General features: G+C 27.3%; 2 protein-coding genes across 2 annotated transcripts; one reads left to right on the top strand and one right to left on the bottom strand.

The window, feature by feature from the left end:
• Positions 1-94: 94 nt before the first annotated feature.
• LOC124945153 (AP2-like ethylene-responsive transcription factor At1g16060) lies at positions 95-4152 on the bottom strand. Its single transcript, XM_047485535.1, has 8 exons — positions 4058-4152; positions 2970-3052; positions 2793-2801; positions 2632-2720; positions 2012-2085; positions 1810-1860; positions 1021-1097; positions 95-622 (listed from the first exon to the last, which is right to left on the bottom strand). The coding sequence occupies exons 1-8, from the start codon at positions 4150-4152 to the stop codon at positions 189-191; spliced, it is 912 nt and encodes a 303-aa protein (XP_047341491.1). The 3' UTR covers positions 95-188.
• An 8000-nt stretch (positions 4153-12152) lies between these two features.
• Positions 12153-15983, top strand: LOC124945152. The gene is made up of 6 exons (XM_047485534.1): positions 12153-12477; positions 12575-12826; positions 12909-13082; positions 13195-13301; positions 14183-14502; positions 15144-15983. The coding sequence occupies exons 1-6, from the start codon at positions 12331-12333 to the stop codon at positions 15638-15640; spliced, it is 1497 nt and encodes a 498-aa protein (XP_047341490.1). The 5' UTR covers positions 12153-12330; the 3' UTR covers positions 15641-15983.
• The last annotated feature ends 203 nt before the right edge of the window (positions 15984-16186 follow it).

Raw genomic sequence — 16186 nt, forward strand, 5'->3', positions numbered from 1 at the left:
GAATTGTCTGTTTCCATGTATAATATAATATCTATATCCCAAAAGAAAGAAAGAAATGACAAACAAGGAGATAAAATATCTTTAAAGAAGAAAAAATGTTATATTCTCCTTACACTTGGTGAAGAAAATAGATTGAAATTTCCTAAAATTAAAATAAAATATAAATTCTTCAACAATTATGCATATATTTAATGGTGAAATATATGGGATGCAAACGAGTTCAAGTCACCAAATATATTGTCGGTCTCCTCGGTGTATTTGTCGGAGTTTAAACAATCAAAAATTGTTTGTATATCATCGGGAAAGCTACTCTGTCGTGAATCAGACTCTATAAGAGTTGCTTCATCGTTTGTAAAAGAAGAATTCTCCCCAAGCATCTCATTGTACTTTGAGGATTGCAAAAGGATCCCTAAAGCCGACGACGATGTTGAGTCCACAACGCTAGTAGTACAAGACGACGTTGTAACTTCTTCTTTTGAAACAAAAATGGAGCTCGTGTCATTTTGGTTATCGGGTCTTAATGACTTGATGTAACGACTAAGATCAAAGTTCGTAACAGCGTTCAACCCACGATATTCTACAGCTGCCACATCATATGCAATTGCCGCCTCTTCTTGAGTGGCTACAATAAAGTAACAATAGTATGTTTTACCTTAGGGGTAATTTTTGTAACCCACATTATAAAAGGACACTAACATTTAATTAGCTTTAAAATTTTGGTGTGCTAATTATGATTGGAATTTGAATGAGGGGAGGTGGCAGTTAGAGTTTGGTGATCCATATATCAACCAACTAACTATATGCCTAGATTTTAATATGGCGCATGATGATCATATAATGTTTTTTTTTTTGGGTCCCTCATACAATAACTACTATAAATACATCCATTTGGCACAATCTAACCTAATTTATTCACATTTAATTCAACTCTAAGATAAAATATATAATCTTAGGTCAATCTCTTCTCATAACTTTAATATTAATATAAGTAGTAGTTTCTAATGAAAAGAAAAAAGTTACCGTATGTTCCGAGATATAGATATTTGTTTCCGAACACCCTCCCAATTCTTGCTTCCCACCTTCCATTGTGATGGTGCCTATTTAAAACAAATCTAACAAGTTAAAGTTGCTTTCTATCTAATAAGTGGGCATATATATACATTACAATTAAGAAGGGTGAGTTCATAATTGATCGAATTCTTGGTCCATATTAATGGCTATAGTAGTGGAGCCTTCAATAGCAATGGTTCTACATGCAACTTCAACTAATCATTCATTTGTCAATGTCACTTCTAGAGTCTTGAATTCATTTAAAGAGATAAAATAGTATTACACCTAACAGAGTTTTCGCACCACAAAATACGAACCATTAGGTGAGTCTAAATGAGTCGTTAATTCACGTTGATCCGTCCACGAAACTTGAAACGGATCACTTAAAGTGGAAAAAAAACATTAAAATTAAAAGTGATTATAAAAGTATTGAACTAGTAACCTTTAAATTGTAATATAATGCTATGACGAACTACATTGTAATTAAAAATTATATTTCAATAAATTCTTCTCTTGTTAGGTTTTAATGAAAAATATATGTTTTTTTCTTTTTTCTAAAAGTTATAATAATATAAATGTTCTCAAATATAATCTTTATAATAAATGGAATAAAAACTAACATTTTTATCATATCTTTATCTTAAAAAATATTTTTCATTTAGATATAGATCCAAAGAATGATATCAATCATAATTTAATAGCATAGAAGAATACATTAAAAATTACAATTTTAATTTTGACGATTTTTTAACGAGTTACCTTGCGACTCCTCTATACTTGGAAACTCCTCGAGAAAACCCACTACTTTTTCTGCAAATATATTTATTTAATAAAAATTTAATTTAATGCATTATATATATATATATATATATATATATATATATATATATATATATATATATATATATATATATATATATATATATAATTCTTAAGTAAATAGATTAACATAGCTCATTACCTCCTCAAGGATCCAATATATTCTTCTTTAGATTGATCCTCCATTTCCTTTAGCTCTTTCTCATAAGTTGAAAGCTACAAATTAATTAGATATTACATATTATTATTGCTAATTAAATCAAAAGTGCATATAAGATAATGAAAATGAGATTTTTATAATATAACACCAAGATTCAATAAAACTAGTGTATATATATATATAATGAATTGATTATAATTTAAAAGTTTACTCTTATGATTATCATTTAATCTCGATAAACAAAAAAAAATCTTATTTGTTGTAAAAATATCAAATAATTATAAACAAAATTATAACATTATTTGTTAAAATTTAATAAATAAAAAATTAAGAACATCATTTTATTTTTATCATTTTATTTTTGTTGTTTTTCTACTTTTTGTGATTATTGTATTTATAAACAAATGTATGTAAACAAATGTATTATCATGATTACATTGTTTTGAAATTTTAAAATGTGCTTTGATATCACTAAAAAACTCTAATGATAATATAAAGGATGTTACTAATAACAATTTTAAACTTGATACAAATATTGTTTAAATTAGTTTATTTCTTATCAAATTCATTTAAAATAGTAATATTAATAAAAGTAAAATTACTTGGAAATTGAGGATAGTATGTTGTCCCCAATACTTCAATGCAGCCAAGTCATAAGCATGTGCAGCTGCTTCTTCTTCATCATATGCCCCTAATATCCAATTAATTGATTAATTACAATTCATTTATATATTTAAAAGAATAAATCTAATTAATTAATTACCTAAATATACTGTAATTAGAGATCATCCATTTTAATTCCAGGCCACCACATGAAAAAAAAGTAAAATTAATTAAACAAAAAATTGGTATATATATATATATATATATATATATATATATATATATATATATATATATATATATATATGTGCATGGTAAAAATGTAAATAATTATAACCTTGTCTTCCTTTTTTGTTTTGAGATTCATTCCAACAATTCTTGTCCCATAAATGAGCTTCATACCTTCCAGTCCATCTATGCCTGTTTTTATCAATAACCCTTTTATCATATTCAAGTTTTATTTTAATTCTTTAATTTCATTTAATTATATACTATTTTATAGTTATAATTTACTTAGGTATGCAAAAATGTAGGTCATGAGGTTAATGTAACATAGCATTGACATAACCACTAACTAAAGCTATTTTTTTTAATATTAAACTATTTTATATTTCTATACAAAGTTAGACCCATGCCAATGAATTATGATCCAAAGCTAATATAATAGATTAAAAAGAATAAAAGTGTATAAGCTAAGCTAAGCTAAAATCTATATTTAAAATTTACAATTGTAAAAGAGCTTCGTGATTCTGATTTTAGATAAACTCGATCTTAAACTAAGTTAAAGTATAGGTCGTAGTATTGAGAGTATTAACTTCCAATATTTTTTTTAAAAAATTTACGAGTTTATTTATGTAATTGATTTTGTAATTATAAATCTTATTAGTATCATTTATTTTTTTAATATATTATCCCAAATTATCTTTTAACTTAGGCTTTTTGAATGAAAATTGAATACTTCATATTTGATTTCTTAAGAACAACTTTGCATGGTTACTTGAAATACATTTAGAAATTTCAAATAGTTTGTTTATAATTACTTTTTAACTTATTTTTTTGAGGAATAATAAGAATATTCATATCTTATTATCGTTAGACTATATACATTTAAATAATAAATTTTAATTTTTTTAATATAAAAAGCAATAATGATAATTCTAAATGAGAAACAAATTATTATAAACATTTTTTTTAATTATATATAACTAATATTTTAAAAAATATACAATTTTTAAATTTTCAGATATATAAACTCAGTCTTACTTACATAAATTCTCAATTTTAACTTGACTTTGTATATGACCCAATCAATATCTAATATTTAAATTGTTCATGTAATCTTAAATTAAAATGGATAATCATCAATATTAAAAAGTAAAAAAAAAAAGTAAAAAAAAATTGATAGTTTATATATGAATTACTTACCTGGTTACACCTCTATAAATGGAACTGCGTTGTTGAGGAGAATCTCTTGGAACAGTTTTTCGAGTTCTCTTCACCTTCTTCTTCTCTTCATTCATGGTGTTCTTCTTGCACACTTTCAATGAGGTTTTCGCCATTGAAGAAGATCACTTCAATTTTATTGAGAGAATAATATAATTTTAGAGAAAGAATAATATATATAATAAACTTTATGGTAATGGGTCATCCTCTAAATGTGGAGAAATATAAAGGGTGATGAAAGAGAAAGGAAAGAGCCGGCAGAGAGAGGGAGAGATTAAAGGCCAAAGTGCAAACCGGCATTGTGAAAGTTCCAATATAATGATTCATGATTCTTTAATATTTTAATCAATAATATTACTTTAATCTTAAACTTAATCTTACCAAATGTATAAGTTAGATTTCAAACTATTTATATTACCATTTTCTAATTGGATAAATACATTTTATATATCAAAATATCATATTTTAAAAATAGAAGTTGTTTTATTAGGAACACTTATTCTATTTTTCTTAACTTTTGATACCATTGACACTTTATTGAACTTGATATTAATAAAAAATACAAATCTTGTAGCTCAACAATTTTGTTTATATTCTTTATTGAGACAATTGCAGTCTTAAAAGTGAAATTGTCATATATGTAATGACAAGATAGTTTGTAGGAAAGTTTCTTCCTTAATATGAATGATCTTTACAATGTGACCCTCTTGTCTTTATATTAATATATGCAAAGAAACCCTAAAGTTATGTTAGCCAATTTTATAGGATTTTTTCAATAAAATAAACATTAAAAATTTCATATTTTTTTTTATTTTGAAAAATGAGTCATAATAGATAATGAGAATTTGGTGTCATGAATAATGTCAGAAATGATGTGTCAACACGTGATTGGACTTAAATCTAATAGAATAAAAAAATTCTAATTTTCAATACAATCACGAGTTGTCACATCATTCCCGACATCATCATTACATCAAATTCTCGATCTCTATCGTTACTCTTAAAATATAAAGTAGTGATAGAGATCAAAGAAGATCTATTTAATTACATTTGCATCTTTCTGTAATAATGACTAGGGCATTTTTTATTATACTAACCATGTGGAAAATGGAATTAATGAAGGTATTATGCGAAAAAAATCATGTAAGCAAGAGCTGGAGTTTCAAAGAATAACTCGAATCTCTACATTGAAGAGAATCAATAATAAAATAATTTATTTTATACTCATACATTAGTAAAAAAAAAATGTAATATCATTCGGTTTTCCTGCTTGGTAATACTTTGATTTCCAATCGGTATAGAAAAACATCGATTGGATTTAATATGGTCGTCATTGATCGCTAAAAGCTCTCTCAGTAATACGAATTTGAGGTATGCCAATTGGACTTTAACCAATCGGTATAAGGAAACACCAACCAGACTTTAACCAATCGGTATATATTTTTAAATAGAAATGTAATTAAATATATATATATATATATATTTTAATTAAACTACAAATTTTAAAAAAGAAATACAATTAAATTATAAACCAAAATAAATTAAACCATATTAAAAATCTTATAATAATAATTGTTCAGTACTACACCAAAATTTGAATTCTAATTATACATAATCTTTGCAATCTCTGAATATCACCAAACTTCATTATTAACTCTGGTATCTTTGTGCCACATCATTAAAAGAACAATTTTAGAATACATATATAATTTTTGCAATCTCGATATTAGTATGAAGTAACGTAGCATCTTATTGGGGATAGTTTTTCCATTTGCTTTCCTCTTAGGTTTCTCGATTCTTCACTTTTCTCGAAAAACTCCACACACTTTATAAGAATTCAAAAGTTTATCATTTTTTCGATACATCATACAACTATTTTTACAAATATCTATCTTTTCATAAGAAAGACCAACATCTGTAAGAAACTTCTTACAATGATAATATGAATCGGAAAGATTGGAATTGATCGGTAATATTTATTCTTTTAACAATTTTATCAACATGTTAAATGAAAATTTTCTCCATTATCAAATATTCTTGAGGTGGAATAATTTTAATAATGTTTATGCCTTTGAAATTCTAGAGCTTTCATATAATGCTTCATTAGATTCATTTAAGAGCCTATAGAATTTTTTAGCATCCTCATTTTCCCCATCCTCATTCGAATCAATATTACCCGTAAGACCCACATTTGGTACATCAACACAATGTGGATAAAAATCATTTATGATATTTCTCATACAATCATTCCCATCAAAATTATTGTGCTCCGAGTTCACATCCATTGTAGCATCAGTATGAAGTTGTCCTCAATTATCTTCTTCATTTTGTACATTAGTACTAGTATTAATCCATACAACAATACTATCATTGCATCATCGTTTTCCCATGACAATTCCAAAATGTATAGTTTTTTCTTATTCCATACAAAATTAAATGTTTTCTTACGCCTTGTTTGTCAAAATATTTTTTGCTACCACATTTAACGCATGTACATGCAATGTTGGTAATTCGACTCATTGAATATATATTTCGGAAGATGTCGATCTTTTTTCGTATAGATCATCCATATTTTATGAGGGATATCCATTATATCTATTGAAAAAATACAAGATCTATAATGACAATCTAATAAAAGATCTATATTCATTTCTATAATCAAAATCTATATCAAAACCTAAACCTAATCCATATCAAAACCTAAACTGAATACATATCAAAAAGCCATTTCAAAACCTAAACTTAATCCATATCAAAAAGCAACATCAAAACCTAAACATATATCAATTTGGGGTTCTGCTACATCAACGGTAGAGGTTGTATGATCTTACTTGGAGGAAAATTATCGAAGTGAACAAAATGAATTCAGACGAAGACGACGAGTGAACGAAGCCTTCGTTACATCAATAGGGGTCGGTGATCGCAAGAGATTTCGGAAATAGAGAAAGAAGAAGAGTTCTCGGGTTTTATTAATTAATTACGTAATACCGATTGATGTTTCTACCAATCGGTACTATAACTTAATAAACGTGGAAGATTGTCGCCCATTTTTTTATACATTTTTAGGGTCTATACAGATTGGTTATAATATCCATCGGTATTTTTCTAAGTTATATCGATTGGTATATTATGACCAATCGGTATTAAGCTAATAATACTGATTAGTATTATAACCAATCGTTATTATTAGCTTAATACAAATTGGTTATAATACCAATCGGTATTATTAGCTTAATATCGATTAGTATCATAACTAATCGCTAGAGATTGTCGTCATTTACTCTTTTTTATTAGTGAAAACAAGCTCTTTAGGCCGAAGAGAATTATAAATTTATCGGTTATACGTGTTTAAAAAATAATTTAAGAAGGGACAAATTAATAATGTCCAATTAAATCGTCGATAAAAAATGTGTCCAATAATTTAAGTGTTACTTAAGAGGTACAAGTAAGAAGTTGGAAGGAAGTCGAGATGTTGAACTTCATTCTCAATCGAAACAGAAATTTTACAATCACCTTTGTGATTTTAGTGAAATCAATTAAAGATTATTGTCGCGTTAGAATTATTATGCAAGTGATGATAAACTCAACAAACCCCTATGGACTAAGGTAAACTCAACCCCTATATATGCAGCCCAATGAATATATTTCTCCCTCCTATTTCCTTCTATTTTTTCACTCTTTTTTTATTCATTTTCCTTATCCCATCCCCTTTTTTCTTAATGAAAAACTTGAACTTAACACTTTAACTAAAACATAAATTGGGTCTAGGACAACCAATTTTTATGGGTTGGCCCTCGTGATACCCAAACATCTTGAAGACTTAATGAAAATGAGAACATCGATCACATGTTTTGCATCATATTTTAACTATAACCGAGTTAGGGTTGTCCCTAGTGTAAGGCAACTGGTGTCGCTATCTAGGGCCCCTCAATCTTAGGGCCCTCAAAACAATTTATAAAATAAATACCTTAAGAAAGTTTAAAATTAAGACATCTTAGAAAATATTATATCATTTAATCAACTTAATTAAAATATTTATGTTAAATATAATACAAAATTATTATTCTTTACAATATAACATAAAAATAATAACAAGCTAAATAAAAAATAAGAAAAAAAGTTTTCTTTTCGCAAAAGTTCCCCAACTTCGAGATTGTTTGGGCTGACTCAGATCTGAATCTTCCCTTTTAATCACTTGGTGACTTAGACTTGATTAGGGTGAGAAAAGTTACTGATATTATAAGTATATCGAAAATATTATACCGTAATATATCGAAAATATCAATATTTTTGGTATACCAAAAAAATGTAAAATATGGTACCGATACCAAAATTATTGTTAAGGTAAAGGTATGTGATTTCCAAAATTTTCGTATATCGAGATATACCGAAATAATATTTATAAATTTATAAATATATATTATATAATACTTATAAGGAAATAAATAAATTTAATATTAATTTAATTACATAATCATAATTTTTGAAAATCAAATCAAAATATAATTGTATTGTAATATAATTCAATATATGCAATCTTAGACATTCTATTTTATAAAATATAAAACTAATTTTGTTTCACTAAAAAGTGTTTGATATTTTTTTCAAAATAGACCTAATGAAGTTTAATATGTTGTCAAGTTCATCTCAAATACAAAATACGATTCAAAAGAGAGTAAGAACAATTTTAAAAATAAAATTCCCTAACTCCTAAATATAGTAAGAGTATATTTTGGAAACATTGTGAAAAGAAGACAAAAGAGTTGGTTGATGGAATAATACAACCAATCGGAGTATGTAAGTACTGTAAGTTGAAATTCCAACCGTTTTTAGAAGTACTAGTGGATTGAAAAATCACTTATTAAAAAGGTACTCTATGAAACAAGTAGAGCCTATGGAAGTGATAAAAGTCAAACTATATTGACGAAGAAGATGATGGGCAATAAAGTGTTTTGGTTCCACGTACTTTTAAACAAAATATGTGTGAAGTAAAATTGACCGAGTATGTGATTCTCGATAAAGTATCATTTAAAGTTGTCGAAAGAAAGGGGTTTGTGAGCTTATTTCATGAAACACAACCGAGGTTTAAAGTTCCTGGTCGAAAGAAAGTTGCAGGTATGGTTTTTAATTTATTCTTATAAGTTATAATATTGATACCGTACCGAAATTAATGTATACTGAATGAAAAGTATATCAAAATTAAGGTAAGGTAATATAAATGTAATCATATTTTATATACCGAAAATTTAGGTAAGATATAAGGTACGAATACAAAATTAAGATATATCGCAACTAACACCCTTAAACTTATTCACACTTTGGTTTGTTGATGGGTAAGTGGGCTGAGATTGGCTTCAAGTGTCAAATATCATAAAAGTTGACCGGTCTCATATGAAACCTTTTTGGGCCAATATAAACGAAGCCCCAAGATCATAAAGGAACCTTTACGAACCAGCCCATCTTCTGGCAAACTTTAAGATCATGATCAAGTTACAGCATTTAAAACAAATATTTAAGAATAAAACCTAAGAATATCTTTTTAAGATTGAGTCTTGTCATATTAAAACCAATACATAGGGAGTTAAATTTGAACATACGTATTAAATACCAAACATGTCTAGCATGAGGCTAGTATGATTTGGATTATAGCGGTGGTAGAATAAACTGCTATTAGGACCTGCCCTAAAAATTGGAAGCCCCACAAAAAACATATGGGCCCATAAAAATACAAAATTTATATTAATTAATTTTTTTAATAAAAAATAAAATATATAATTATAATATATACTATATATTATATAAAAAATATTCATAATATTAGTATAAATAATAAGAAAAATATGAATTTATATGTTAATTAATTAATAATAAAATTAGGGGCTCATGGCCCAATTAAGGTGGTAAATAAATTATTATATTTTTATTTTGAAAAAAAAACTACTATTCTTTCAGTAAACCACAAAATAAATATTTGCTAGAACAAAATAAATACTTACCTAAAATAATATAATTAACACACTTGAATGAATTAGTCACGCTACTTCTTACATAATATTAACTAATTTAATTCTTTATAATATTAAAACTTTTATTAATCTAGTTTGTTATCATTCATTATTTAATTTAAATTTATAAATTTAAATTGAATAATAGTTTTATTCATATTATTAATTATTTATAATTTTAATTATTATTAATACATTAATTAATAAATGTATGATAACAATTTAAACTTTATAAAACTAAAATAATACATATATATGTATAATTATAATAAATAATATTAAATTTATTTTAATATTAATACTAAATTAATAAATAATTAATTTTAAAAAGTATTAAATTAATGAATATAATAAAAAAAATATACCAATAGAATTATATTAGTCTAATTAGATTATTTCAAAAATATATGTATTAATAATTAAAAAATAATATTATATTGAAGTGAATTTTTATTTTTAATAAATCATTTTAAATTATTAAGTTAAATATTATAACATCTAATGAATAAATCTAAATTTAAAAAATGTTTTTAATTAATTAATTTCTTAAATTTCATTATTTCTTAATTAACTAATATCTCTAAACGCATAGATGAATATTTGGAAATTTTTGTAGTTCAAATTATTTATATAGAGACTTGTAAAAATTTAGAAATAAATTAAATTATAATTATTGAAGGTTTTATTGAGTTTTATTACTTAAATTAATTTGATCATAATAACAATATTAATAATGATTGGTAAAACACGATATAAGATTTATAAACAAATATAACACACATTAGCACGATACAAAAATATATAAAAGTAAACACGATACGATTTATATGATTTATATATGATCTAACATGTAATAAACAAGTCTTAACAGGTAAAAAAAAATGACATTATTAAATTTTGTGTTATATTTTTTTATTGTTAAACATACACCACTTATTTCCACTGAATTAAAGATTGAAACATATAACTAAATTGTGATTATTATTAGTAAAAAAAATAAAGTATTAAATAAGCCCTAACTTTATATCCACAACTTTTATTTATTTTTTAATATTATTTTGAAACTCAACATTATCCACAAACTTATTTCTTTTTCAATTTTAGCCATGCATGAAATAGCCATTTTGACCGCTCCAGATTTTGCCACGTAATTCTTATTCTGTCATCGTCACCGTTCCATCGAACCTTCTCGATTTGGCCGACTGGGGTCCCACTTATTTATCCAAAGAGAAACGCAAATGCGGCGCACGTGACCACTCGCTTCGTTCCAAATTAAAACTCGTGAGGCTGTTTTTTCTTATAGTTTACAAAACAAATTGTTTATATCACATTATTATTAATCTACAAAATTAATTAAGACATTATTTTACTTTTATCAAATATAAAATATTTTAATACTCGATTATACTTGTTTTTATCAAATAACATTTTCAAAAATTTACAAAAATCTTAAAAGAAAACCTAGATCAAACAAACTCTTAGGGCTATCTCATATGGATTATTTAAGAATTTTATAAAAAAAAATTAATTATCAATTTTGGTATATTTTCAACTATTATATCAAATTACCCCATAATTTAACCCAATTCAATTCATTTAACAAAATATCAAATTACCCCATAATTTTATTATTTATTAAATATAAATATATTTAAGTAATATATACATAAAAATTATTTTTTCCTTAAATCCTTTCAAACTATTTTTTTAAAACCCCATTTTATCCCCAAATAAATGAGTTTGTTTCATCCTTAATTTTATGGGTTTTTATTGGTATTTAAAAAAAAAAATTGGTTGATTAGATTTTCAAAAGAACTAGTTTTTTTTATTGTTTAAAGAAAAAATATTTTTATTTTTTTCATTATATAGTGATAAATTAATTTTAAATAAATAAAAGATAATTTTAGTATTTTGATAAATAAAAGAAAAAATTAAAAATATGAATGGATAAATGAGATTTAAATAAAATTCTTTAAAAAAACACAAATCAAATAAGGCAAGACATCTTTTAATTTTTATTTTGAAATGACATAATTATCCCTCCAAGCCAGTTAGAGTAAAAAAGCACATTTCATATTTTCTTCTTTCTCTCACATCTCTTTGGAGAAGACGAGTTTCGTTTTGCTTCTCTGTAAATCAATATAACTTTCTTGTTCTATCATCTCTCTAGGGTTTCTATCGACTTTAGATTCTCTCTGAATCGACCAATTTGAAGTTTTCTGTTCAAAATCCTGCTAATTGCTAATTTTGATGTTTCACTTGATGAATCCCGAACAAAAGAAGTCCGATTCGAAGTGCCGTAAATTGGCGCCAGTGAAAAGGGAAGTTGAAGATGATGCTTTGCCCGACGAACAAATCAATCTCAACAAGAGATCTAAGCTCTCATCTCCTCTCCAGGTTCATCTATGAAAACTTTCCTTTTATAGAATGATGTTTCATGAGGTGTGGCTTATTATTATTATTATTGTTATCTAATGCTATTGATTTTCTGCAGAAGAATTTGGGAGATGGGTCTTGCTCGATAACTCCATCTCAATACAACCCACTTGATGAACCGAGTCCTTTAGGTTTGCGTTTAAGGAAGAGTCCTTCTCTTCTGGAATTGATTCAGATGAGGCTCGCTCAAGGAAATGGTAATAAAGTTGGATCATTAGAGAAAGATCACAAGTCTGCAGCATCTGGTGCATCTGAGAAGTTGAAGGCTTCTAATTTTCCTGGCTCATTGCTGAAGATTGGTTCTTGGGAGGTATATAATAATAAACCTTTTCTCTACTTGAATCAACTGTTGTTTGAGCATTGGTAATTCATTGTATTTGTTTTGGATGCAGTATAAATCCAAACATGAAGGGGATTTGGTAGCAAAATGTTACTTTGCTAAGCACAAACTTGTATGGGAAGTTCTTGATGGTGGTTTGAAGAATAAGATTGAGATCCAGTGGTCTGATATCATGGCATTGAAGGCTAATTATCCAGAAGATGGACCTGGGACTTTGGATATTGTGGTAACAAACATGATTCTTTTGATTCTTTTTTGTTTAGTTACAATTTCACTTTTTTTTCATCTTACTTAATTGCTGATCTTTCTAACAAGGGCATGTATTTTTGTTAATGTAGCTGTCTAGGCAACCTCTCTTTTTTAGAGAGACCAATCCGCAGCCTAGGAAGCATACTTTGTGGCAGGCAACATCAGACTTTACCAATGGGCAAGCAACCATGAACAAGTATATTTTGGCCTTGTTTGATGTGGTTTATTCTAAATAACCTACTATCCAATCAACAATCTAGTTATCAACTAAAATACCCTCTTTTTTAACTATTTTTTTATTACATATTTATACCCTTAATGTCTTTTTATTCAAATAACCTAATTTTCAATTATTTACATCAAACATGGTTATTTGAAAATAATATTTGGTTTTTCTAAGAGCTTGTTTGATCTTGTGTTTTTTAGGATTTGTATGGGTTTTGTCCAAAAAAATAGGTTATTTGAGATTTGTTTAAGATAAATGACTAAAATATCCTTTTGTATTTAAAATTTCAATTTAATAAAAATAAAGTTAAGGTAAATTTGTATTTTGTTTGATGAATTAAATTATTTGATGATATTAGTGTGATAGAGAGAATTTGTAAAAACCCAAAAAAACAAAGAAATACAAGATCAAACGAGCTCTATCAAACACGGCCCTAGCAATGTTAATGTATCCCGATGATATAACGGATTTACTAAGGGGCTCGGGTGAGCTTAAGTCCACCCCGATTTTATTTTCCTTTCAAATGTGACGTGACTAATAATTTCCTTTTTTTTTTCAATTTAATTCACTATTTGTTTCTTTAGTTAAAAATAAAAAAGCAAAACCTACATTCATCTACTAGTTTTATCTATAATTTTCCCTTTATTTTCTAAGCTCACCCCAAAAGTTTTTCAAGCTCACCCCAACTCCTGAATACATCAAATACTCATCAATTTCTTTAACTAAACTAATGCTGGTTGGAAAGATGTTTTAACATTGATTAAAAATTCTATCTGATTCTGTGTATTGTTTTGCGGGTCATGTCTTGTCTTTCCAAAGGAATGATAGTGATGATTTTAATTTGATTGCAGGAAACATTTTCTACAGTGCCCACAAGGCTTGCTAGGGAAGCATTTTGAAAAACTTGTCCAATGTGACCTTCGTCTTAACTTCTTAAGTCAACAAGAAGAGATGGTTCTCGAATCTCCTTATTTTGAGACCAGAATTTCTGCATTTGATAACTTAAATGAATCAAGCCTGGTGTTTGATGGTCAAAGAAAGACTTTATTTGATTTGAATGATGATGAATCATCGTCAGGGGTTCAAACTTCTCCTGCAAAGGAGGAGGAACATGATCATGCTTCTAGACACACACAACGTTTTCCACATGATGGGCCTTCACCTAGCTCAGGTAATAAGAGTGCAACTGTTGACGTATTTATTGTCTCTAGTTACTTGAACCTACCTTTCTGGGGAATTACCTTTGTTATTGACATAAATCCTTGGTTTGCTAAGATATTATTGAGCCTATTGGGTAACTAGTATTTTGAGAAGATCTCTATCACAATCACGATCTTCTTGAAATATCGTTGAAGTTCAAATTTCAGAATTGTCTTATTATGATTGATGTTTTTTCGCATGGTATACAAATGATTTTATAGATCATGATTCTAAGGATAGTCTAATTTTTCTTCTTTTGTTATTTAGATTATTTTCTCAATCATTGTGAATTTTGGAAAACAAAACAAATGTAGATTTTCTTGGATCATAATTAAATGAAACAAATTGATACCATTAGCATGTATAGTCACTTTCCTTCTAAAGTTAAATTGAGAGTTGTGGCAGAGGCAATTCTAATGCTAAAATTGTCTGGTAACAAGCAATAGCAATATAAAAATTGTATGAGTGAAAAAGAACTTTGGTAGGTTCTGAGTGCCTTTCAAGTGTTCTAAGCTAATCATAAGCGAATTTATTTGGGCCTTTACAGCATTGATGATTTGTCTATATTTCTATGAGATTAATGTGTGTAAACAACATCTGATTGACATGCAGTTATGGACAATCACGCAATTGAAGAGTTCATGGGAAGTAAAGCAGAGGAATTAAAGGGGCTTTTCAATCAAGACCTCCTTAAAAAGTCTGGTATCCACCCCTCCATGTCAATGAATGACCTAGTAAACCATATCGAAAACCAAATCTCCGAACAAAGATCATCCAGCAGCAAGCTCTCTCTTTCCGCCGAAGAAAGGCAGAGCTTAGAGTTTCTTGAAGAGGTCAGTCGATGCTTATTCAGCGACTATCAATGTGCATCAGCATCGGAGCAGTCAATCATGAAAAGAGTTGATTCCCTTTGTTGCCTACTGCAAAAGGATCCCGTAGACTCAATTATGACCAAACAGCCTGTTGATACCTGTGAAGAACAAAAGCAGGCACCAAAAATGTCGAGGAAGGATTCAGTTGGGGAGTTACTACTTAATCTCCCGAGAATTGCTTCCCTCCCACAGTTCCTGTTCAACATTCCTGAGGACTGCCAAAACCGAGCGAGATAACCTTAATAATCCTTCGTGATGGTAAGTATAATAGTGAATTTCGATGGCGTTTTGTGGTAGTAAAAATGTTGTATGGTAGGGTTTTTACTTTTTTACTGGAGTGGATTCTGAGATACAGGTTGATGAGGAATCCTGTGAAGTTAAATTTGTGTAGGTGTTGTTTGTTGTTGTTTTTATTATTAGTCAGGTTTAGTCTTGTTGTAATGTGTAGTATATGCATATATGTAATTTCAATGTAAAAATAAGGGATTTCCATGTTTGTTTTTTCTACACCTCTTGTGAAAGGTTAAAATAGTTTGTAAGTAAATATTTCTCTCAATATATTTGGGCTTTTGCATTCTTTTTGTTTTGAGCTCTTTAATTTGTCCTTAAGGGTCGGCTTGAAGTTGAAAATGATGTATTAACTCGAAACCCTAATGAGATATGGTCTTAACGTTTGTAAAGAAAACAAGATATATTGAACCACATTTATAATTCAACATAGTCTTTGACACATGCAAAATCATATAATGTCTTTGTCTCTTTATTTATTTACAATGCATATAA

Source organism: Impatiens glandulifera, chromosome 7 (assembly GCF_907164915.1).
Source record: "Impatiens glandulifera chromosome 7, dImpGla2.1, whole genome shotgun sequence".
Lineage (NCBI taxonomy): Eukaryota > Viridiplantae > Streptophyta > Magnoliopsida > Ericales > Balsaminaceae > Impatiens > Impatiens glandulifera.